Source organism: Bos indicus x Bos taurus, chromosome 7, assembly GCF_003369695.1.
Source record: "Bos indicus x Bos taurus breed Angus x Brahman F1 hybrid chromosome 7, Bos_hybrid_MaternalHap_v2.0, whole genome shotgun sequence".
Classification (NCBI taxonomy): domain Eukaryota; kingdom Metazoa; phylum Chordata; class Mammalia; order Artiodactyla; family Bovidae; genus Bos; species Bos indicus x Bos taurus.
In genome coordinates, this window is record NC_040082.1 from 89827518 (window position 1) to 89853551 (window position 26034).

Sequence of the window (26034 nt, forward strand, 5' to 3'; positions counted from 1 at the left end):
GTAATTTGGCCTCTGCTCATTGTCCTTGACCTTGGTTAGAAATTGGACACAAAACACAGAGTTAAGAAGAATGACTTGTTCGCATGGAGATGAAAGCTGTTGTCTAGATGATTCTACTGAACTGTGTTGTCATCTTGGGTAAGGTTCAGTTTAGTTCAGTCGCTCAGTCGTATCCGACTCTGCGACCCCATGAATTGCAGCACGCCAGGCCTCCCTGTCCATCACCAACTCCCGGAGTTCACTCAAACTCACGTCCATCAAGTCGGTGATGCCATCCAGCCATCTCATCCTTTGTCATCCCCTTCTCCGCCTGCCCCCAATCCCTCCCAGCATCAGAGTCTTTTCCAATAAGTCAACTCTTCGCATGAGGTGGCCAATGTACTGGAGTTTCAGCTTTAGCATCATTCCTTCCAAAGAACACCCAGGACTGATCTTTAGAATGGACTGGTTGGATCTCCTTGCAGTCCAAGGGACTCTCAAGAGTCTTCTCCAACATTACAGTCCAAAAGCATCAATTCTTCAGCACTCAGCTTTCTTCACAGTCCAACTCTCACATCCATACATGACCACTGGAAAAACCATAGCCTTGACTAGACAGACCTTTGTTGGCAAAGTAATGTCTCTGCTTTTGAATATGCTATCTAGGTTGGTCATAACTTTCCTTCCAAGGAGTAAGTGTCTTTTAATTTCATGGTGGGAAACTGTATATCCAGAGTCCTTCTGTTAGTGATTCTGAGTTAAAGTTCTTGAGAAGAGGAAGATGCATGAAGTCTGGAGCAGAAGTGAAGAAGCCATGATTCTCAGCTCTTCTGTACCATCAGGAGACAGAGCTGCAGGGCAGCCTGGTGGCCTGAGCTCCAGCACTGCTTTCTCACTTCTGGCTCTGCCTGTGTGGAACAGCCCCAGTCAGACACATGTTTGATGTTAGTTACCTGCTGGGCAGCAGTGTGGACTCTGCTCAGCAGTGTGGACAAGGCCGCTTATCCTGGGTCCTCTTTGGTTTTCAGGTTCACACAATTCCCTGCATGTTCCTGTGGCTCTTTGGGGTCCATCAGGCCACTTCAGGCTTCAGAAGATCCCTCAGTAATTTTTTCATATCATGTGGCCCTCTTCATGTCCAAGGAGTCTCCTAATTACATGATTTCTGTGGGAAGCATCTTGTTCCTCTAATAGGGGATGTTTCCTTCCTCCATCATGGCAGATGTAATACAGCAGCCACAGATGTGGGAAACCTCTTCCCTGGTTGCACTGTTGAGAGGCTGTAATGACACTGCATTTGTTGTTTTGAATACTTCCATAATTGAGATAAGTGCTTTTGCATATATTTGGCCCCTGTAAACGTTGTCTCTTACAGCTGGCTGCTCTAAATGATAAACCTACTATGTTTAATAGCTTTACATTTTTATATGAACTCTGCTATTTTCTGTTGTCACATGTTTTCTTCACGTGTATCCTGCTGAGAAACTGACTCACTAGTTTTAGCCATGTCTCAATTTGAAACAAATGAAAAGGGGAATTTATTCCCAATTATAGATTGAGAAAGGTTCGGACCTGGGCCCCTTTGCTGCAGTGCTTTCACCTGAACAGACATCTCCCTGGAACAACAGGTTACAGAGAAACTATATGGGAAACTAAAAATAACTGCACACATGAGCAGTTGGGGCAAATTACCAACAAGATACAAAATGAACAAAAACTCAGCTGCCACTTCTGAGGTGTTGGGGTCAAAAGCAAGGTCCTATGCATGATCCCTGCCCAGTATCCACAGGAGGAGAGACCCACTAAGCCACTCTTAGGGCTGAACTCATGGACCCGCCCCCACCCTGACCCCTTTTAAGGGACCAGCCCACCACCCCTCCAAGATCCATCAAGGGCACCTGTTACTTGTCTTCACTCCCTCCTTCTGCAGCTGGAGTCCCAGTAATTCAGTCCCTTGCCTGAATTCTTCATCTGGCCTAGCAACTTCTGTTGAAGAGTCCAAGGACCTGAATCAGTAACAAAAATAAAAACATTGAGAAAATTGGTCAGAAAGAATATGGTTAAATATAGCACATACAAAGCAGATGTCAGCAACTAATTACATCTTCAAATATAAACTGGTTCTCCACTAGGAGTAATTCTGCCCCTGGGGGGTGGGGGGGACCTTGGCAGTGTCTAGAGACAATTTTGAACATCATGACTGACTGGGGAGGGGCTGCTACTGGAGCGTGACTAGGGGCTGGGATTGCTGCTCCACACCCTACAGTGCACAGGACACTCCCACCAAAAAGCAATCTGGTACCAAATGTTGAATCTAAGAAACCCTGGTGTATAAAAACTGAATCTTAAAAATAACATTGCAAATACTTTCTTGGCAGTCCAGTGGTTAAGACTCCCCACTTACAGCACTTCCAGTGCAGGGGCATGGGTTTAATACCTGGTTCAGGAACTGAGATCCCACATGCCCCATGCTGCAGAAGAATTTTTAAAAAGCATTGCAGGAAGAGAGGGGGGGAAAGCTGGAGGTGAATATGCACAGTAGGATTGTTAACAGCAGTTTTTAAACACATTTAAAAAGAAATCCTATGTACACATAGACTACAAGACAACATGTCAAATTAGAAATGGCCACCTCTAGGCAGGGAGGAGGAGGAATTACCTGTACTGTTTTACAAATGTGTGTGACAAATATGGCTGAAAGATAAAATGTGTAATACTTCTCTGCACTTCTTTGAGTTGTTTCATTAAAAAGCAGATATGTAAATGGTGTTTCATTGAGATTAAAGAATTACTTTGGATCTGAAAGAAAATCATTTCTCTGTGAAAATTCACAATAATAAGGGGACTCTCCTGGCGGTCCGACTCCACGCGTCCACTGCAGGTGGCACAAGTTCGATTGCTGGTATGGAAAATAAGGTCCCACGTGCTGTCCAGTGTGGCCACAAGAAAAAATAATATGATACCTAATGAATATCTGGGGTTTTTCTAGCGAGTCAATGGTAAAGAATCCGCCTGCCAACGCAGGAGACCTGGATTCGATCCCTGGCTTGGGAAGATGCCCTGGAGAAGGAAATGGCAACCCACTCCAGTAGTCTTGGCTGGAGTATCCCGTGGACAGAGGAGTCTGGTGGGCTACAGTCCAAGGGGTCTCAAAGGGGAGGGACACGACTTAATGACTAAACAATGAATGTCTGCTCCACATCGTGCATTACTTAAACAGGGTTTCTTGGTATCTGCTGTACTAAGCACTGGGGATAATTCTGAGTGGTAAATGCAGCCCCATTCAGTATAGAGTGTTGAGAAGCACCCCTGGCTTCCACCCACTAGATGGGTGTAGTTAGATGCCAGTAACACCCCACCCCCACCTGTCACGTGGGAGAAAATGTCTCCAGATAGTGTCAAGCCTGTGGGTGCGATGGGACAAAATTGCCCCAGGGATGAGAAGTCACTGCTCTAGTCCATTCATTTGATACTACTCTTTTCTCCAAAATCCATGGTCAAAACTGCTGTCCTGCTGCCTGCACTTAAGGGGGTCTAAGACTTTAATATGAGGATGACCACCACGATGACGAACTAACACTATAAAGTGTTATACTTTACATCACACTCAGTACTTCCTAAATGCTGGTACTGTTATGTACGTTCGACATACAAACTACAAGCATCTTATCTTTGTGGTTCCCAAGGAAATAGGACCTGAGTCCACGATGCCCTCCAGAGCCGACGTTAACACGTTTGCACGTGGCTTGCTTTGCTCTGAGCCAACGGAAACTACGCTGTATTTGCATCTCATCTACACGCACTCCTCCGAAATCCTAAAGTAGGTCCGATCCGGGTCCTACAGAGGATTAAACAGTCTCGCTCCCCCAACCAAAACCACGGGGGTCCACTCCCGTGCTACCAGCCTCCTGCCGACCAGGACTCGGCAATTCTAACTTCTAACAACAGTTCTGTCCTTTGAACTGTGCCCCGCCCTTTGACGCATTCCCGGTGCAGCCTGCCATTCTTCCAGACTCGGCCGGAGCAGACACAGGGCCAGCTGGCCGGCGAAATTAAAAGCAGTCGCCGTCGCCGCCGGGTCCCAGAACCTCGCTCCTGCTTCCGGCTCCGGGGCTGCTGGTAGCGGGAAAAAATGCCAGGCCCAGGGCTTGGTATAGGTGGAGCCTCAAGGGTGGGCGGGCTAACCTCGTCCTCCAATCGCGGAGCAGAGAAACTTGACTTGTGGGCAGTTCCTGACTGTGAGCTGTCATCTCAAATCACAGCTCACTGGGACGCGATAGGGCCCAGTGCCCGGCCCCGCCCCTCTCCGCCGCTGTGGGCGTGGTTATTACCGGAAAGGTGCAGGGCGTCCTGCATTATCCCTGAGCGCACAGGTTACTCTGATAAGGAACGGTCACTAACAAAAGCAATAAATGTGTATTTCTCCGAACACTTTCTTCATGCTAACACACCCCTATAGAAAACATTCCCATTGTTGGAATGTTTCTTCCCCGAAAATCTATTTCTTCCAGACATGGGGTCATATTTTATTCGTTTCTCTACCTTTTCAGTTCAGTTCAGTTCAGTCGCTCAGTCGTGTCCAACCGCATGAATCGCAGCACGCCAGGCCTCCCTGTCCATCACCATCTCCCAGAGTGCACTCACACTCACGTCCATCGAGTTGGTGATGCCATCCAGCTATCTCATCCTCTGTTGTCCCCTTTTCCTCCTGCCCCCAATCCCTCCCAGCATCAGAGTCTTTTCCAATAAGTCAACTCTTCGCGTGAGGTAGCCAAAACACTGGAGTTTCAGCTTTAGCATCAATTCCTCCAGGGCTGATCTCCTTTAGAATGGACTGGTTGGATCTCCTTGCAGTCCAAGGGACTCTCAAGAGTCTTCTCCAACACCATAGTTCAAAAGCATCAGTTCTTCTGCGCTCAGCTTTCTTCACAGTCCAACTCTCACATCCATACATTACCACTGGAAAAACCATCAGATCAGATCAGATCAGGTCAGTTGCTCAGTCGTGTCCGACTCTGTGCGACCCCATGAATCGCAGCACGCCAGGGCTCCCTGTCCATCACCAACTCCCGGAGTTCACCCAGACTCACGTCCATCGAGTCAGTGATGCCATCCAGCCATCTCATCCTCTGGCGTCCCCTTCTCCTCCTGCCCCCAATCCCTCCCAGCATCAGAGTCTTTTCCAATAAGTCAACTCTTCACATGAGGTGGCCAAAGTACTGGAGTTTCAGCTTTAGCATCATTCCTTCCAAAGAAATCCCAGGGCTGATCTCCTTCAGAATGGACTGGTTGGATCTCCTTGCCTTGACTAAACGGACCTTTGTTGGCAAAGTAATGTCTCTGCTTTTCAATATGCTATCTAGGTTGGTCATAACTTTTCTTCCAAGGAGTAAGCGTCTTTTAATTTCATGGCTGCAGTCACCATCTGTAGTGATTTTGAAGCCCCCCAAAATAAAGTCTGACACTGTTTCCACTGTTTCCCCATGTATTTCCCATGAAGTGATGGGGCCAGATGCCATGATCTTCATTTTCTGAATGTTGAGCTTTAAGCCAACTTTTTCTCTCTCCTCTTTCACTTTCATCAAGAGGCTCTTTAGTTCCTCTTCACTTTCTGCCATGAGGGTGGTGTCATCTGCATATCTGAGGTTATTGATATTTCTCCCAGCAATCTTGATTCCAGCTTGTGCTTCTTCCAGCCCAGCGTTCCTCATGATGTACTCTGCATAGAAGTTAAATATGCAGGGTGACAATATACAGCCTTGATGTACTCCTTTTCCTATTTGGAACCAGTCTGTTGTTCCATGTCCACTTCTAACTGTTGCCTCCTGACCTGTATATAAGTTTCTCAAGAGGCAGGTCAGGTGGTCTGGTATTCCCATCTCTTTCAGAATCTTCCGCAGTTTATTGTGATCCACACAGTCAAAGGCTTTGGCATAGTCAATAAAGCACAAATAGATGTTTTTCTGGAACTCTCTTGCTTTTTCCATGATTCAGCGGATGTTGGCAATTTGATCTCTGGTTCCTCTGCCTTTTCTAAATCCAGCTTGAACATCTGGAAGTTCACAGTTCATGTATTGCTGAAGCCTGGCTTGGAGAATTTTGAGCATTACTTTACTAGCGTGTGAGATGAGTGCAATTGTGCAGTAGTTTGAGCATTCTTTGGCATTGCCTTTCTTTGGGATTGGAATGAAAACTGACCTTTTCCAGTCCTGTGGCCACTGCTGAGTTTTCCAAATGTGCTGGCATATTGAGTGCAGCACTTTCACAGCATCATCTTTTAGGATTTGAAATAGCTCAACTGGAATTCTATCACCTCCACTAGCTTTGTTCGTAGTGATGCTTTCTAAGGCCCACTTGACTTCACATTCCAGGATGTCTGGCTCTAGGTCAGTGATCATACCATCATGATTATCTTGGTCCTGAAGATCTTTTTTGTACAGTTCTTCTGTATATTCTTGCCACCTCTTCTTAATATCTTCTGCTTCTGTTAGGTCCATAGCATTTCTGTCCTTTATCGAGCCCATCTTTGCATGAAATGTTCCCTTGGTATCTCTAATTTTCTTGAAGAGATCTCTAGTCATCCCCATTTTGTTGTTTTCCTCTATTTCTTTGCATTGATCACTGAGGAAGGCTTTCTTATCTCTTCTTGCTATTCTTTGGAACTCTACATTCAGATGCTTATATCTTTCCTTTTCTCCTTTACTTTTCGCTTCTCTTCTTTTCACAGCTATTTGTAAGGCCTCCCTAGACAGCCATTTTGCTTTTTGCATTTCTTTTCCATGGGGATGGTCTTGATCCCTGTCTCCTGTACAATGTCACGAACCTTGGTCCATAGTTCATCAGGCACTCTATCTATCAGATCTAGGCCCTTAAATCTATTTCTCACTTCCACTGTACAATCATAAGGGATTTGATTTAGGTCATACCTGAATGGTCTAGTGGTTTTCCCTACTTTCTTCAATTTAAGTCTGAATTTGGCAATAAGGAGCTCATGATCTGAGACACAGTCAGCTCCTGGTCTTGTTTTTGCTGACTGTATAGAGCGTCTCCATCTTTGGCTGAAAAGAATATAATCAATCTGATTTCGGTGTTGACCATCTGGTGATGTCCATGTGTAGAGTCTTCTCTTGTGTTGTTGGAAGAAGGTGTTTGCTATGACTAGTGCGTTCTCTTGGCAAAATTCTATTAGCCTTTGCCCTGCTTCATTCCGTATTCCAAGGCCAAATTTGCCTGTTACTCCAGGTGTTTCTTGACTTCCTACTTTTGCATTCCAGTCCCCTATAATGACAAGGACATCTTTTTTGGGTGTTAGTTCTAAAAGGTCTTGTAGGTCTTCATACACACACACACAGACAGAAGTCGTTCAGTCGTGTCTGACTCTTTGCGACCCCATGGATTATAGCCTACCAGGATCCTCGTTCCATGGGATTTTCCAGGCATGAATACTGGAGTGGGTTGCCGTTTCCTTCTCCAGGGCATCTTCCTGACCCAGGGATCGAAACTGGGTCTCCCGCATTGTAGGCAGACGCTTTACCGTCTGAGCTACCAGGGAAGTCCTTCAACTTCAGCTTCTTCAGCGTTACTGGTTGGGGCATAGACTTGGATTACTATGATATTGAATGATTTGCCTTGAAACCAACAGAGATCATTCTGTTGTTTTTAAGATTGCATCCAAGTACTGCATTTCTGACTCTTTTGTTGACCATGATGGCTACTCCATTTCTTCTAAGGGATTCTTGCCCACAGTAGTAGATATAATGGTCATCTGAGTTAAATTCACCCATTCCAGTCCATTTTAGTTAGCTGATTCCTAGAATATCGACATTCACTCTTGCCATCTCCTGTTTGACCACTTCCAATTTGCCTTGATTCATGGACCTGACATTCCAGGTTCCTATGCAATATTGCTCTTTACAGCATCGGACCTTGCTTCTATCACCAGTCACATCCACAACTGGGTATTGTTTTTGCTTTGGCTCCATCCCTTCATTCTTTCCAGAGTTATTTCTCCAATGATCTCCAGTAGCATATTGGGCATTTACCAACCTGGGGAGTTACTCTTTCAGTATCCTATCATTTTGCCTTTTCATACTGTTCATGGGGTTCTCAAGGCAAGAATACTGAAGTGGTTTGCTTTTGTTAATAACCGCGTTGGTTGTAATAGGCCATCGTGGTCACTGGATGGCGACCTAGCTCGTGTTTTCACATTTGTGACTATTTTATTTTTTGCACTGGGTGTACGCCGGAAAAAAATAAAGCATGTGGATTCCTCAAAAAATAAAAATAAAAAAATGCTTGGAGAAGGAAATGGCAACCCACTGCAGTATTCTTGCCTGGCAAAGTCTATGGGCAGAGGAGCCTGGAGGGCTGCAGTCCATGGGGTTATATGACTGAGCACACAGACATGAGGGTGGAGGGAGATGGGCTGGTAGCAATAAACTGGTAGAACTAAAAAAATTTTTTTTAATTTCTCATTGAGCATTTCTGTATTCCAATCTCTGTTCTCTGCATAGGGGAAGAAGAGTAAACAAAGAAAAAAATCCTTGCCCTCATCCTTCTTAGATTCCAGTGGGAAGGGGCAAAAAAACTAACCATATTGATAAAGAGCATATATATAATAGATATATCTCAGTGTCTACAGAGAGTGGCAGTGAGCACCTGTCTTTTCTGCCTCCCCAGACCCTGCACAGATCTTTGATTCTCATCACACACAAAGAAGCCTCTACTCTGCCCTAACCACCCCTTCTGAGGACCCAACCCTAGCCTTGTTCCATGTTCTAGGCAGAATGCTTCTGGTACTGGAGGGCTGCCAGAATGACTGAGGTGAGGCTGGGACAGGCCTAGGGACTGTAAGGGTAGTTCCTAGCTGTAAGCCTGTCATCTCAGGCACTTAGAGAACTTCAGATGTGTGATGAATGGTGGCCAGTATGTGCTGCAGTTGGTTCAACTTGCATTAAATTAATAGGCCCCCAAGTCTCCCTCCCACCACATGAAAAAAGTAAGTTAACAAGCTCAATTTTGGAAGAATTGGAAATTCTTACAGGTCTTCCTTTTAAGAGCATGTCAGTCTATTCAGAAACAATAACTTCATCATAATATAGCATATATTTATCAGTTCAGAGTGAATCATGGACCTGAATGTAATAGGTAAAACACTGAAACATCTAGAAATATAGGAGACATCTTTATGACCTTGGGTTAGGCAAATATTTCTTAGGTAGGATACAAAATGTGGCAAATATACACAAAGATCGAGTCGGTCATTAAAATTTTAAAGATTTGCCCTTTGAAAACCACTGTGAAAAAAGCAAGCAAGCAAGCTACAGCAAGGCGCTTTCGTGAAACAGATTCTGTCCAAGTATTTGTATCCACAATATACAAAGAATATGGGATTCCCTGGTTGCTCAGATGGTGGAGTCTACCTGCAGAACGGGAGACCTGGGTTCGATCCCTGGATCGGGAACATCCCCTGGAAAGGGGAATGGCAACCCACTCCAGTATTCTTGCCTGGAGAATCCCGTGGATGGAGGAGCCTGGCAGGCTACAGTCCATGGGGTCGCAGAGTCAGACAGACTGGGCAACTTCACTTTATACGAAGAATATTTTCAATGGAGAAAAACTGTGACCACAAGAGGGCGCCCTTTCACTAGCAAAACCTTCTAGTTGTATGTTTGGGAACAAGACGCCGAAGTACTTTAGGATGAAAGCCTGTTGTCCAACCAAATTGGATCTGCTCAGCTGCTGGCAGTAAAGCCAATTTACTGACCCAGGTTATAATGCAAGAAAGGGCATCGTTTATTGCAGGCACCAAGCAAGACGTCCCAGGCAACTAGTGCTGTAAAGACCTGAACTCACTCCCCAATGATTTTCAGGGAAAGATTTTCGGAGACCGGATGAGAGCGGATTTGTGGAGATGTGCGATCATCTGGTGGACATTCTTCTGATTGGTTGGTGATGAGGTAATCAGGAGTCAATATCATCAGCCTTCTGATTCCAGCCAATCTGGGGTCTACCGGCTTGTGAGTAGCAAGCAGTTAACTTCTTCCACCTGGTGGGGGTTTCAGTCTGAGCAAAACAATTAAAAGGACCTGGCTTAGAATAATAACTATAGCCTTTGAGGAACTTTTTTTTTTTTAAGTCCTTGACTTTGTTTAATGACTAAGTCGTTGTTATTTTGTCTTACTTGACTGTTTTCCTTTCTTTCTGCATTTTCTCACTCCTCTGAATTTATTCTTGGAATTCAAGGAAACCCTAGGAGGTTAAAGGTTTTTTGTTTTGTTTTTTAACAAACAAGAGGCAGGTGGAGGACCCGGGTGGGGGTGCAGTTGTCCTGGGAGGGTCCCCTTGGGTCCTGCTCTGTTCCAGGAGCACAGAATATACCTCCTGAGTTAAGGGGGAAAATATGCATAATTTTTATATATGTATGTATATATACATAGGCTTCCGAGGTGGCACTGCAGGTAAAGAACCTGCCTGCAATACAGGCAGGAGATCTGGGTTCGATCCTTGGGTTGGGAAGATCCCCTGGAGAAGAGAATGGCAACCCATTCCAGTATTTGTGCCTGGAGAATCCCATGTATAGAGGAGCCTAGCAGGCAACAGTCTGTGGGGTCCCAAGAGACGGACACGACTGAGCGACTAACACACACACACATATATACACAGGGAAAATGATAAAGCAAAAGGGACAAGCTATTAACATTGGGGAAAGTGGGTGAAGGGAATATTCAGAGTTCTTCATCTGATCCTGTAACTTTTTCATAAGCTTGAAATTATATCAAAATAAAAAGTTACCAAGTTATGCCCTAGTTCATACTAGAAAGCATAGATAGCCAACCAGTGATCAAAGAACATGAGTGATGGGTTTTAATTGTCTGAGACCATTAGCTTTCATTCGTTTTCCTGTATCTCTGGTTTGATTGCTGTGTTTTCCAAGAATATAACTGGTGATACAAACTCATTAAGGAATTTTATTTTTTAAAGATTTATTTATTTTATTTTTGGCTGTGCTGGGTCTTTGTTGCTGCTAGTATGAGGGCTTACTATAGTCGCAGGGGGCACAGGCTTCTCATTGCAGTGGTGTCTCCTGCTGCGGAGCATGGGCTCTAGGGGTTCAGGTTTCAGTAGTTGCAGCCCATGGGCTCAGTAGCTGTGATTAGGGGGCTCTAGAGAGCAGACTTAGTTGCTCTTCGTTGTGGTGCACAGGCTTGGTTGCTCTGTAATATGTGGGATCCTCCTAGACCAGGGGTCGAACTGCTGTTCCTGGATTACAAGACAGATTCTTAACCACAGGACCACCAGGGAAGCCCCCTTTAAGGAATTTTATAATAGCTTACTTGCATTGAAAACAGTGGGTCCCAAATGAAGCTGCTACCCCAAGTCACGTGAAAGCTTTTTGTTTTTTTCATCCCAAATTTTCTTCTCACATTTATTTCCATAAAGGATAAATTGACACACAGATTGGGTTAGCGACGGGGAACATTCTCCATCATCACGTGGAATTGTCATGTCCCTCACTGCGAATCCATGGAGAATACAGGTTCTTGCAATGGGATGACCAGATCAGCTGCATCAGCCACGCCCCCGCCGCCCCCACCCCTGGTCTGGCTAGAAGTGCAGATTCTCCAGCCCTACACCAGACCTTCTCACCAGAATCTTCAATGCTGGAGGCCAGCCATCTGTGTTTTAACAACTCTCCCTGTTGTTAAAATCCCCACCAATGATTCTGATTCACACACAAGTTTAAGAACTATTGACTAGGGCTTCCCTGGTGGCTCAGTGGTAAAGAATCTGCCTGCCAATGCAGGAGACACAGGTTCCATCCCTGATCCGAGAAGATCCCACATGCCAAGAAGCAACTAACCCCATGAGCCACAACTACTGATTCTGTGCCCTAGAGCTGGGGAGCCACACTACTGAAGCCCAACACTCTGTAGAATTCTGCAACAAGAGAAGCTATGGCAATGAGAAGCCCACGCACCACAACTACAGAGTCGCCCCTACTCCTCACAGTTAGAGAAAAGCCTGCTGTCAGCAGCGAAGACCCAGCACAGCCGAAAATAAATCAAATTATATTTTAAAAAAAGAGAATCATTAACTCAAAGATATAAAGGTAAGTACTCTAAGAAAAGAAAAATAACACAACAGGTTCCAAGGAACCCCACCAAGGACCCAGTAGAAGATGCTCATTTGTCATTTGAGATCTTTGAGTTCTCTTTGCTTTGTTTTATTTTGTGTGTATATTTAATTGAAATCTGGTTGATTTACAATATTATATCAGTATCAGGTTACAGCGTTATGCATGATTTAGTGTTTGCAGACAACACACCATTAAAAGTTATTAGAGAAGAATGGATTTATTTCATATTTAGAAGCAATGCATCAGCGTACTTCTTTGTGGAACTTTTTTTTAAAGTATCCTAGATGCTAAATAATAGAAAGATGGATAAACAGATGAACTGAGGAGTCAGGGGTCCACCCACCACAAGAACCCAGACCCATTTGACTCTGTGATTCTGGTGTCCAGCGTCAGAAGATGGGCAGAAATGAGCTTCAACATCAAGGCTGGAGCTGGACACAGCCTGGCAGCTTATGAGGACAAGCTGGCATCTGGCCACCAGATGTCTTTCTGAGAAGGACAAAAATTCCTGCCACCGGGAATCCCCTAATGTAAGAGTTTTTCCCAATGGGAGGATGTGGAGCAACTGGGCCCTCAGGCTCTGCTGGAGGGGAAAGAAGATGGGGCAGCCACCTTGGAAAGAACCTGGCAGCTTCTGAAAAAGTTAAGCAGACACCTGATCCTACCATTCCTAGCTCATAGGCATCCCCCAGAGAGAGAGGAAAGCAAATTCCAACACACATACCTGCACACAGATGCTCATAACAGCTTTACTCATGATCACCCCAAACTGGAAACAATGTCCATCTGCAGTTGATTGGATAAACAGAGCAGTCCATTCATGCGGTAGAATAAATAGCACGAGGCCACAAAGAGGAATCAAGTATGGACCCACGCAAAAACATAGATGAACCTTAAAAAAACATGCTCAGTGAAAGAAGCCAGACACAAAAGATTACAACCGTATGACTACATTTAGATGATATTTCCAGAAAAGGAAATATCTACAGGGACAGAAAGGTATGGACGGGAGCGAAGGAGAGAGCAATTCAAGAGGGAGGACTTTTTGGTGGTGCAGTTGTTAAGACACTGCACTTCCAATGCAAGGGGCTCGGTTTCGATTCCCGGTCAGGAGATTAAGACCCCCACATTGCTGTACGGTGCGGCAAAAAAAAAAAAAAACCAACTTTTTTTAATTAAAAGAAAAAGTACAAGAGGGAAATTTCTGAGGTGATGGAAATTTGCTGAAATTGGATCGTGGTGATGGTTGTCCAATTGGACAAATTTACTAAAAACCATCGTGGAACCCTATGCTGAAAAACTGGTCAACACACGTTTTCTAAATTACACTTCAATGAAGGTGTAATAAAAAGTTTTGCCAGCAGAGGGTACCAGAGACCACAAATTCAACTCAGAACTGGCCTGGAGAGGGGGTTCTCCTTTACCCGCTGCCTTCTTCTTTTACCACCTCCTAGAGGGAGTGAGCGGAGAAGGCAATGGTACCCCACTCCAGTACTCTTGCCTAGAAAATCCCATAGATGGAGGAGCCTGGTAGGCTGCAGTCCATGGGGTCGAGAAGAGTCAGACACGACTGAGCGACTTCACTTTCACTTTTCCCTTTCATGCATTGGAGAAGGAAATGGCAACCCACTCCAGTGTTCTTGCCTGGAGAATCCCAAGGACGGAGGAGCCTGGTAGGCTGCCATCTATGGGGTCGCACAGAGTCAGACACGACTGAAGTGACTTAGCAGCAGCAGCAGCAGCAGAGGGAGTGAGGGGACTCCCAGGGAGGTGTTCTGCAGCCTCTCCATGCCGTGGGGGTCTCGCTGGAATAAAGTCACCACCTGCCTTTAGATGAGGCCATGGCAATGAACAACTGGCCATCTAGGGGATTGCCAGGAAGCCCTCAGCAGTCCACCAGCCTTGATCCGGATGAGCCCTAAATTACACCAGGTGGCAGGATGCCCAAGACTCTTAAGCATGTGATGGGGGAAGGAGGTGATGTTGAGACATCCCATGGATCACACCCCTTTACTAAGTCCCAGAGTTAGGGTCCTTACAGGACAAAATATGAATTGGGATGAACTGACACTCTCCGATTGGCTTCCCTGCTGGCTCAGTGGTAAATAACCTGCCTGCCCATGCAGGAGATGCTGGTTTGATCACTGGGTGGGGAAGATCCTCTGAAGGAAGAAATGGCAACCCAATCCAGTATTCTTGCCTGGAGAATCCCATGGACAGAGGAGCCTGGTAGGCTACAGTCCATGGGGTCGCAAAGAGTTGGACACAACTGAGCGACTGAGCATGCAGGCACAAAGATAGATTTTAGTCCTAACCTGCACCCGCCCCCACCCCCACCAACATACACACATAGCTGGGAATGGGACTGTGTTTGGAAATAGCATCTTAGCAGTGTAGTTAGTTCAGATGAGGTCCTACTAGAGGGGGCCCCCTAAATCCAGTGACTGGTGTCCTTATAAGAAGGGGGAAATTTGGGGACTTCCCTGGCTGAGGGGCTAAGGGGCTAAACGTGGCTAAGACTCCACGTTACCAGTGCAGGGGGCCCAGGTTCTATCACTGGTCAGGGAACTAGATCCCACATGCTACAATTAAGATTGAAGATCTATGTGATGCAACTAAGATCCGATGCAGTGAAATAAATACTTAAGAAGAAGAAGAGTGAAATTTGCACACAGATGCTGTGTGAAGACAGAAGCAAAGCTCTAGGGGAGATGCTTCTACAAACCAAGGACACAGGAGGCTGGTAAAGCCAGAGGCTGGAGGAGGCAGGAAGGACCCTCCCCTGCAGCTTGCAGAAGGAGCAGGGCCCCAGGCTGCCAAAGCCTTGATTTTGGACTTCCGGCCTCAAGAATGCAAGAGAATACATTTCTGTTGTTTTAAGCCACCCGGTTTGTGGTTATTGGTGACAGCAGCGCCAGGAAACAAATACAAACCTCCTTCCACCAGGTGGCACAAAGCAAACCTCAGTCAATTCTTAGTAATTTGATCAATTCACTTTTCCTGGGGTCAGGCTAAGATCAAGGGGATTCTTGTGGAGGCTGAGAGTGGGGCCAGCTGGGCACATGGGGCTGTGAGCAGACCCTAGCCCAGCCAGTGACTTGGCTGTTCTGCTGTTCAGTCACTGTTCTGCTGCATCTTGGTCCTTCGTCTGTTGCCTGGACTCGAAGGCTCTTTTACCTGCTCCGGTCACTTGGCCATTGTCTCTGGCCCACAGGGCCCTCTGGGAGGTTCTGGGGATAGCAGAGAGAACATGCAGGGAGGAGGGATTGAAACCTGTCACCACCTCCCTCTGGTCACTCCACCCTGGGCTCTCTCTAGAGCCTTCTGTTGGGTCCGCACCCAACCCAGGTGACCCTGAGACCTCTGGGCACCCAGGTTGGAGATCTCCAAGGCTCAGGGAATTCCAAAGCTTTGGAAATGCAAACCCGCTTTCTCTCAAATGTTCATCAGACCTTGATTTTCCAAAGTAAATCACAGCAACTCAGAGCCAAGAAGGAAATCTTTGCTTCCTTCCCTCCTCACTGCTGTGTCATCTGTCCCTTTCCTGAGGGCTCAAGGAGGTTGCGTGCTTATCAGACAGGCTGGAGCAAGTGGGAACAGTAAAGGGAAGATGCAGGGGTGAGCCCACACCAGCCAAAGGGCCCACCATGACCCCAGCCACGGGTGCAGGGGGCTTTCCACAGGTGAGAATAGAAGTGCTGCTATGAAATGCCTCCCATTTCTGCATGGACCTAGGAACTTCTCTCTCTCTCTTTTAAAAAATATTTCTTGGGCTGCGCTGGGTCTTAGCTGTAGCGCTTGGGATTTTTTAGTATGGCATGCAATCTCTTAGTTGCAGCATGTGGGATCTAGTTCCCTGACCAGGGATCAGACTCCGGCCCTCTGCATCGGGCATGCAGAGTCTTAACCAATGGACCACCAGAGAGCGCCCAGGAATTTCTCTTTTGTTTTTTTAAGAATTTCAGATCTATAAAACTAACACAACATTTAGTACATTAAATGTTTAGTAAGGAACTAAAGAGCCTCTTGATGAAAGTGAAAGAGGAGAGTGAAAAAGCTGGCTTAAAACTCAACATTCAGAAAACTAAGATCATGGCATCCGGTCCCATCACTTCATGGCAAATAGATGGGGAAACAATGGAAACAGTGACCGATTTTATTTTCTTGGGCTCCCAAATCACTACAGATGGTGACTGCAGCCATGAAATTAAAAGACACTTGCTCCTTGGAAGAAAAACTTTGGCCAACCTAGACAGTATATTAAAAAACAGAGACATTACTTTGCCAACAAAGGTCCATCTAGTCAAAGCTATGGTTTTCCCAGTAGTCATGTATGGATGTGAGAGTTGTATCATGAAGAAAGCTGAGTGCTGAAGAATTGATGCTTTTGAACTGTGGTGTTGGAGAAGACTCTTGAGAGTCCCCTGGACCTCAAGGAGATCAAACCAGTCAATCCTAAAGGAAATCAATCCTGACTATTCATTGGAAGGATTGATGCTGAAGCTGAAGCTCCAATACTTTGGCCACCTGATGCAAAGAACTGACTCATTGGAAAAGACCCTGATGCTGGGATAGATTGAAGGCTGGAGGAGAAGGGGACGACAGAGGATGAGATGGTTGGATGGCATAACCGACTCAATGGACATGGGTTTGAGTAAGCTCTGGGAGTTGGTGATGGACAGGGAAGCCTGGTGTGCTGCAGTCCATGGGGTCGCAGAGAGTCGGACACAACTGAGCAACTGAACTGAACACAACACTGTAAATCAATTATGTGCCTAGTCATTTAGTCACATCCAACTCTTTGCAACCCCATGGACTGTAGCCCACGAGGCTCCTGTGTGTGTAGGATTTGCCAAGTAAGAATACTGGAGTGTGTTGCCATTTCCTTCTCCAGAGGATCTTCCCCATCCAGGGATCGAACTCATGTCTTCTGAATTGGCAGGCAGGTTCCTAAGCACTAGCGCCACCTGGCAAGCCCCAGTACTGGAGATTTTCTATACTCCAATACAAAATCAAAATGAAAGAGAATCTCAGACCTGCACTAACCAGTGGAACTTTCTGAGATGGTGGGAATGTTATATAGATCTGCAGAGCAGCCAGTCGTCCCCAGCCAGGTGCGGCTACTGAGCGGTTGACATCGATTCAGCCCGTGGCCCCAGAGGAACCGAGTTTGAAATTTTATTTCATTTTAATTCATTTAAATAACCACAGGTAGCCAGTGGATATTGTGGGAGACAAGACAGCCCCGGATAATAAACTGGTGTGTCCGGCTGACCCTCTACAACCATGGAGAGGAGTGGAGCACGCAGAGGGAGGCAATTAGCAGGCTGGACCATAAATAAAATACACTTCAATTATGGGCCAGTGAAGGGATGGTGGGCAAAAACCTGTATTTGAGGCTTATACATGGTAGCTCTCACTTTGTCCTCCACAAACAAGCCACAGAACCCGATTTGTGTGTTTACCTCATAACCTCTGGGGGCTACGCTTCCTAGGATCCGAACCCTCAGTCACCCGTTTCCCTTCCACATCCACCCCATCTCCACGACAAAGCTCGGACTTTGGTGGGGAAGATTTCTCTGGTTTGTGTGAATCCCAAACCTGCCTACCCCCACCCCGCTTCACCACCACTCCCCTGGCCCCTCCTTCCCCACCCTAGTGCCTGTGGCCAGGAGCAGACACACAGGAGAATCAGCATTGTGTGAGTTTTGAACACAGCAGGGTTTAGGGCTACGGAGATTACAAGATTAGCTTCAATATAAACCAGATTTGGAGAAAAATAAGAACTGTGTCCGGGGGATGGATGCCTTCCTGAACTGGTGACCTCTGAGCTAGAGTTGAAGGTGAAGTATCCAGCCGGGGGAACAGCCCAGGAGGGAACAGCCAGGGCGAAGGTTCTGGGGAGGGTACAAACTTGACCTCTCACTCCCACACTCTGCACTGGCCACTTCCCATCTCAAGCAGGCCATTTCACACCAAAAACAGGACTCCTGAACCTCTCCACACACACCCCACCCTTATCTCTGAGGTCACCCCCAAGCTTAGAGTAGAACTAGGCTTCCCCTCTTGGCCTTGAACCTGGAAAAGTGTACCAGTTCCAAGGCCTTCGCAGTTCCTGCCTTTGGTTCTCAGATTTCTCAGAGCCTCAATCCCCGGGCTTGGAGGGTTGCTGGGAAAATTCGCTGATAAAATGCACAGCCCCAGGCTTGCCTCCTAGGAGGCTGGATAAAAGGGAGTCTTTGAATTTTCCCCAAGAAAGGAGACCGAAGCTTCGTTTGCACTGCACGTTATTTAATACTGAGGAGAAGGTGCTTAGTCCATATCTAAGGATCGGAGTGAGAGTGCTTCCATTCCCCGCCCCACCCTCAGCCAGGAGCCGCTCCAGGGCAGGACGAAAAATTGAAGAGGCTTCTCACAAAACAAGAATACACACCTCCCAGTCTCTCCTCAAGCTGCACCTTGTGACCCCAAACCCCTTGCCTTAACTAAATATCCTCATCTCTGCCGGAACCCCAAATTGCTTACAACTCTGCATGCTGCCCTTCCCCGCCTCGGGACCGCAAGAGTTAAGCGCAGGCGCTGGGCCCGCTGATTGACAGCCCGTCCCGCGGCTGGGGAGAGCCGACCAATAAGAGATAGGAGTCGCGGCACACGTGGGTAGGCGCCCTTACGATTGGTCAGCGCCGCCGGCGGCCGCCTGCGGAGCCCGATCCCACGTGCAGCTGCTGCTAGTTCATTGACCGGCTTCGTGGTGCAAGGGGCGGCGGGGCGGGGCGGGGCCGGGGTGGGCAGGGGCGGGGGCGGGGCGGGGCCCGATGGGTCAATTGGCCTCCGGGGAGGGGGGTGCTTCCTGTCCGCCTGAACTTGGCTGACCCTGGCGGCTTCCTTCTGGGCCACCATCCTAAAAGAGGTGGGTAGGCCTTTGGATCTCTTGGCAGACCCCAGGGTCCCTGGGCTGGGGAGAAGGTTGGAAGGGTGCTGAGGGGCAGAAGTAAAGAAGGAGTTCAGTGCCGCAGAACTGATTAGGTCTCTTTCTTTCTGAGAAATTTCTCATTCACCTAGCCAACTCTTATTCATCCTTCAAAACCCCTTTCCAAATCATGTTCTCCGGTGCTTTAGGAAATTGTTTCAAAACTAAATTGGAGCTTTGATATCTTTCTCTGGGGTTCCTCAAGCCCTGACTGCTCCTAGAAGGAAATGTATATGTTTGGCACCATACCCTGCGCCCCACCTCACAGAGTGAAGCCCCAGGGGCTCCCCACCAGGAATCAGCACAGCTGGAAGCCCCAGAGAGAGGTGAATGAAGAACATCGGATGTAGAGAATGCAGTGGGGTGCTGGCAGTTAGGGAGGGGATTGGAGGCCCAGGACTCAGTCCTAGAGGGAAGATCAAGGTGGGCCAAGGGTGGGGTGGGGCTAGTTGTGTCTCTGTTCCTGATCAGCCTTCTGCGCTCAAGATCTGTCATCTCCTTGTTAATTTTAGAGTCCTGGCTAAAGTCCTTGTTACTGAAGCCTGAAGAGTGACCTCTTGGGGTCATCTCAGCCCCCACGGGCACCCTCAAAACATGGTAAGGCATTACCCCTGAGGGGAGGGGCGAGGAGCCAGCAGCTCAGCTCAAGTCTCTCTCTCCTGCTTCTAAGGGAGAGACATGGGCTGGCTAGTCAGGCCTTTAAGCTGGGGATACTAAGTCATCATACTTTAAGGCGCTTTCGTTTTAAAATTAAACATTTTATCACCCAGGTGATAAACACCTGGCTACATCATCTATTCAGTTAATATTTTACAAGTCCCTTCCCCTTTCCTGCCCTCAACCCCATTACTTCCTAGGGAAAACCACTTCTAACAGTTTAGGCCAGGGGCCGGCAAGCTTCTATAACAGGCCAGAAAGTAAATATTTTCAACTTTAGGCCAAGAATCAAGATGGAAGATACTGTGTGGGCACTTAAGTAATAACAGAGAGAGAGCAAATGACTTTCAGGTCTCAGGAGGTCCCACCATGCCCTCTTTGGGGCTGATGACCTGACAGCAAGTATGCTGGCAGTCTGTGGGTTTTATTCATCCCCCACTTTGACTTCTCCAGGCACATCCTGAGGCCAACCTTCCAGCCCGGAACTATCAGGAAGCCCTGGATCGGCTCAAGCAGCATTTCCCCAGGTGAGGACAATCCCCGGGGGCTAGAGGCACCGCTGTGGCCGGAAGTCCCATAGAGAGAAAGAACCCCAGCTTTGTCTCCATGGCCCAAAATGCAGGACCAGTGTGGGCAGCAATCATGTGGGAGGGTGAAGCAGAAGAAAAGGAAAACCAGTAATACCAATCCTGGCTTTCATTTCAGTTTTTGACTGTGTGTGGTTCAGTGTGAATTTGCTCACATTCAATTATATTTTATAAAATACTGCATTAAAATCATGTTCGTCTTGATGCTACCTTCAGTGTGGCGTGTGGAAGGGACTAGCTTCCTTAATGGAACTGCCCTGCTGGGGGACTGAGGGCAGGGCACATTCTGGGGAAGGGTCTTGAGGCCTCCACTTCCAGCAGGTCTGTCTTCCCCGGCAGGTTCCCCACTCACTTGGCGACGCAGGTGGACCTCGCTTACGGCTTGGTGAGCCCCGCCCCCACCTGTCAGCCCGTCTGGAGCCACCTGGAAAGGCTGTTGTGTTTAGTCTCATAATCCGGGTTAGGGGACACTGCCTCTACTTTGCTTGCTTTAGGCAATGCAAAGAACCCACTGAGCCCCAGCTTCGTGTGTTTTTCTTCTTTTAAATGGAATTCAGTCATAGACACTTTTATTTTTATTTTTTTGGCTATGCTGGGTCTTTGTTGCTGCTCTCAGGCTTTCTTTAGTTGTGGCGATTGGGGGCTACGCTCTAGTTAGGGTTGAGAGCTTCTCATTGCAGAGCACAGGACTCAGTAGTTGTGGCTTTCATGCTCTAGAGCACAGGCTCAGAGCTGTGGCACCTGGGCTCAGATGCTCTGAGGCATGTGGGATCTTCCCTGGCCAGGAACTGAACCCATGTCTCCTGCACTGGCAGGCGGATTCCTTACCACTGAACCACCAGGGAAGCCCATGTGAGTTTTTCTTAATAAAAACCTTGCTGTGAAAACAGGCAATTCCATATTTAAATTAGGGAGATGTCTCTTCAGGCCACAGTTGGTCAGTTAGGAGTATATAGCATATGACTAGAGTCCCTGCCCTTCAGCAGTTTGTATTGCAGTGTGTGCTATCTTCTGGAACTTTCCACGATGTTAGGAATGTTCTCTATCAACAGGGTCCGGTATGGCACCCACCAGCCCCACGTGGCTACTGTGCTCCTGTAAGGAGCTGAATTTTTATTGATTTAAAGAGCCTTATTTGACTGGTGGCACCCTCATTGGACAAAGCAGCTCTAGGGGGAGGAGGGAGACAAATATGTAACTAGAGAAGCAAGATGTCACAAAAATGTAAGTGCTTAAAAGAAAATAGAAGGTGAAGGGGTGAAAATGAGTCAGGGTTTTGAGCTCAGGTAGTCAGGAAGGGCTTTTTGGAGGAAGTGACGTGCTCAGCGAAACATCAAAGATAAGGAGTTTCTGTCACCCTAGAGAGAACAGGGAAGGTTGTTTCAGTCAGCAAGCATAGCATATGCAGAGGCCCTGGAGAAGGACTGTGCCTGGTGTTGGAGGAACAGTGAGGAGGCCCGTGTGGCTGGAGCAGTGAGTGAGGGGGAAAGAGGGAGGCGGAGACGGCAGGGAGGGGACAGGGCAGGTCACAGCCCCCTTTGGCCTCCTCTTCATATCTAGAATGACAGTCAGTTGTTGCTCAGTCACTCAGTCGTGTCTGACTCTTTGTGACACCATGGACTGCAGCATGCCAGGCTTCCCTGTCCTCCACTATCTCTGGAACCTGCTCAAACTCATGTCCACTAAGTGGTGATGCCATCCATCTCATCCTCTGTTGCCCACTTCTCCTGCCCTCAATCTTTCCTGGTGCCAGAATCTTTTCCAATGAGTTGGCTCTTCGCATGAGGTGGCCAAAGTATTGTAGCTTCAGTTTCAGCATCAGTCCTTCCAATGAATATTCAGGGTTGATTTCCTTTGGTATTGATTGGTTTGATCTCCTTGCAGTACAAGGGACTCTCAAGAGTCTTCTTCAGAACCACAGTTTGAAAGCATAACAGCCAGGGGTCTCCCTAATTACCTCCCACTCTGAGTATGGTTGGCCGTATCCCACTTGATGAGAGCAGAGACCAGAGAGGTATCACAACTTGTCCAGGGTCACACAGCTGGGGAGAGGGCCGCACAACACTAAGTCTTGCGCTCTTGCTCATGTCCGTCGACTGCCTCATGTGACTGCTGGTGTCTTTGCAGGTCCTGAAAATCCAGCAGGGGATCCAGGAGCATCTCAAGCAGGTGAATGAGTGACGGGAGCTTGGGTGTCGAGGGAGGGCTGCCCTCCTTGCATGGCAGGAGAAAGGGGGAGAGAGGAGGGCAGGGAGGGACAGGGCAGGTGGTGGAGGGACAGGGCAGGTGGTGCAGGCCCCAGCAGGCTGCAGGGGAAGACTTGGGCTTCCCCCTGCCCCCTGGGAGGTGGGAGGGCTGCAGATAGAGGGGGTGAGGCCTGAAGTGGAACCCCAGGATATGAGGTAGCCCCACATCTCAGGAGTGCATCTCTGATCCTGTGCCTCTCTTTCTGAGCCTGCTCCCAATCCCCATGGGGCTGGAGAAGGCCAGGGGCCTGTCAGCACTTCACAGGTCAGTTACTTCTGCTAGGAAGGGGCCGTTATGTGCCAGGCACAGCCGAATGCAGTCTCCATGTATCTGAGGTTCTCAACGGCCTGGCTTACACTGGCAGGGGAGAGCAGGCCTGCACCAGACCTCCCCTCCTCCCACATGGGGCGCCTTGCCCAAGCTGAAGCACAGCTTCCACCCTGCCTGTCCTCCCGCCACCTGGCTCCTTTCTCCTGGGCACTGGCAGGACTTTTCCGCCTGTGCCACATGTGACTGGCGGAGGGCCAGGGCCGTGTCTGCGACTTAGCAGAGCCTGGGGTGAGAAGCTCAGGGAACAGGGAAAGACAGATCCAGAGTAGAGCGGGGTGGAGGAGGAGGGGCCAGGAAGCAAGCAGAACACAGTTATTCATTCAACAGATATTTATCCATCACCTCCTTGCCAAGTACGGTTGTAGGCGCCAGGGAAATAGCAAAAGAGAACACAGACAAACCGCTGCCCTCGGGGTGAGAGGAACTTGGTAAACAGAAGTGTCAGATGGTGAGGACTGGGCATGGTGGGAGGTGGAATTAAGCAGCCCCAAGGGGATGTGGAGGGAGGGGGGTACCAAGGTGGCAGTAGGTTACAATTCAGGGTGGTCAGGGACGACTCTGGCATTTGAGCAAATTCTTGAAGGAGATCAGAGGAGGCAGGAGGATAGGTATCTGAATGAGGAGTAGCCCTGGCAGAGGCACAGCCTGTGCAAAGGCCCTGCGGCAGGACTGTGCCTGGCCCTCGCGTGTTGGGGGAACAACCAGGAGGGCCCTGTGGCTGGAGCAGAGTGAGCCGGGGGGAAGAGGAAGGAGAGGAGGGAGGGAGGGGATGGGGCAGGTCGTGCAGGGCCTTGTGGGCTGCAGGAGGACTTGGGTTTTTGCTCTGGGGAAGGTGGGAGCCCTAGAGGGCTGTGGGCAGAGGAGGGGGCGGGCCCTGACTCAGATGCTCACCAGCACCCTCTGGTGCCTGCTGCGGGGAGGAGGCACAGGAGTTGGGGTCCAGTTAGGACTATCCAGGTGTGGGAGGCTGATCACTGGAAAGGTTTGGTGGTGAGAAACAGGCAGAGTGGTGATGTGTTTGGAGGAGGAAATTCATAGCAGGTGCTGAGCATCGAAGGGTCTGAGGAGGATCCCAGAGGGTCTCCACCAAGCATCTCTCCCCCCACAGAGAGCCCCAGGTAATGCTTACTCCTGGTTCTGCACAGACCACCACCCCCTCTCCTGTTTTCAGTCCCTCCTCTACCAGCTTCCCCCGATGTGCATTTAAAATCCCGAGCAGCAGCAGCAGGGCCCGTGCTCCCCAGCCCGCCTGCACACAGCTCTCCCCAGGGAGGGCCAGCTCGCAGGCAGGAGGGAGCAGCACTTTTCATGCTGAGTGCATTAAAGTGCCAGTAAATTGCGCATTAACGAGCCAGGGCGAATTGGGGAAGGCTCCCCTGGGCCTTGTGCTGCTGGGAGGCCCAGCTGGGGAATCCATCTCTGGCTGCCCTAGGAAGCAGCCGCCTGGAGCTACGGAGGGCTCAGGGAGGGGGTCCTCACCCCAGCCTCTCCCTCCCCGATCCTGTCCGCCCCAGTGACAGGCAGGAAATTCGACTAGGCTGCAAGTGGGGACAGGTAAACACAGCCCAGCCACCGCATATCCTGACTTTGGGAAATTGACTTTGGGGCTCTGAGCCTCGTTTTCTCATCTGCAGAATGGGAACCTCAGTGGTGCCCATTCAACAGAACTAAGAGCCACGGTCAGCACCCACGCCACATTCCTTAGCAGTTATTTCTTTCTGTGAATCAGAACATTTCCCCAGGATTTCGGAATTCACCCTGGGCCAAACAGTATCTTGGTATCCACCACGGAGAAGAGGCATGTGCATTGGTAAAGCCCATGGGCACTGCCTCCAAAGCCACAGGCCAAAGACCAAACCCATGTCCTCCTCTGCAGTAGACATGGGACATGTGTGGCTATTTACATTTTAGTTGGCAATCAAGTGGCACCGTCCACATGTCAAGGACTCAACCTTAGCAGGCAGGTCTAGAACATTGTTAATATCACTGTATTTAGCCTTCCTGGACTAAATATAGCTGCATATACGCACATTCTCACAGAGCCTTTTATCAGCCTGAGAAGGTGGGTCTCCACAGCGAATTCCTGGCAGTACTGTAGGGGTGCTTCCTGTCTTGGATGGTTTGTGTCCTCGGCTGGAGGCCAGGAACATTGTAGGAGCTGCTGCCCTTGGTTCTTTTTATTTATTTGACTGTACCAAGTCTTAGTTGAGGCATGTGGGATCTAGTTCCCCTGACCAGGGATCAAACCCAGACCCCTTGCACTGAGAACTTGGAGTCTTAGCCACTGGTCCACCAGGAAAATCCCTGTCCTTGGTTCTTGAGCCTTTGGATGTGGCCGGTGGGCCTCAGGGTTGCATTTTATTTTATTTTTTTGACCACGTCCTACTGCATGTGCGCTCTTTGTTCCCTGACTAGGGATAGAACCTGTAACCGCTGGGCCACCAGGGAAGTGCCCGCATTCCTAATTATACTGAACTTTATATTTAAATAGCCACCTGCAGCCTGTCTGTGCAAAGGAAGGAGAGGTTAAAATGGAGAGGTTAAAATCGATTCTAGTACTTGGGCCAGAAAAGCTTTGTGGAGAAAAGCAGTAGAATGCGCCATAGGAGGGAGCCTGTCCTAAAGGAACAGATGGGCAACTTTCTGGGAGGGAGAAAGAAAATTTAGGGAGCCTTCCGTGACCACAGAAACTATTGACTTAAACCTGGAATCGGTAGCAGTCACATTGCTTGACTTTTTTTTTTTTTAGTATTTATTTGGCTGTACTGAGGGCTTACTTGTGGCATGTGGGATCTAGTTCCCTGACCAGGGATTGAACCCAGGCTCCCTGCATTGGGAGCACAGAGTCAGCCACTGGACCATCAGAGAAGCTTTAAAGAAAGAAAGTTAAGTCACTCAGTCATACCCGACTTTTTATGACCCCATGGACTGTAGCCCACCAGGCTCCTCTGTCCATTGGATTCTCCAGGCAAGAATACTGGAGTGGGTTGCCATTTCCTTCTCCAGGGGGTCTTCCCAACCCAGGGATCAAACCCAGGTCTCCTGCATTGCAGGCAGACGCTTTAACCTCTGAGCCACCAGGGAAGCCCCAGAGAAGCCTTGGCTCCACTTTAAATGTAAAATAA

General features: G+C 48.4%; 1 protein-coding gene and 1 long non-coding RNA gene across 8 annotated transcripts in view; one reads left to right on the forward strand and one right to left on the reverse strand.

The window, feature by feature from the left end:
• TLE6 (TLE family member 6, subcortical maternal complex member) overlaps positions 1-26034 on the forward strand; it is a 49043-nt gene that overhangs the window by 17862 nt on the left and 5147 nt on the right. For 2 of the 7 annotated variants that reach the window (XM_027547163.1, XM_027547165.1), the window contains exons 2-5: positions 19601-19685; positions 20199-20272; positions 20672-20717; positions 22460-22501. In XM_027547163.1, coding sequence (XP_027402964.1) covers positions 19683-19685; positions 20199-20272; positions 20672-20717; positions 22460-22501 — 165 coding nt within the window. In that variant the 5' untranslated portion in view covers positions 19601-19682. Of the gene's footprint in view, positions 1-18939; positions 19029-19600; positions 19686-20198; positions 20273-20671; positions 20718-21685; positions 21806-22459; positions 22502-26034 lie in introns of those variants that run through there. The other 5 variants (XM_027547164.1, XM_027547168.1, XM_027547166.1 and 2 more) reach the window with 5 other exon arrangements.
• On the reverse strand, positions 1179-4236 carry LOC113895691. Its single transcript, XR_003511911.1, has 3 exons — positions 3676-4236; positions 1878-1985; positions 1179-1259 (listed from the first exon to the last, which is right to left on the reverse strand). It is a non-coding gene; the product is annotated as an uncharacterized LOC113895691 (long non-coding RNA).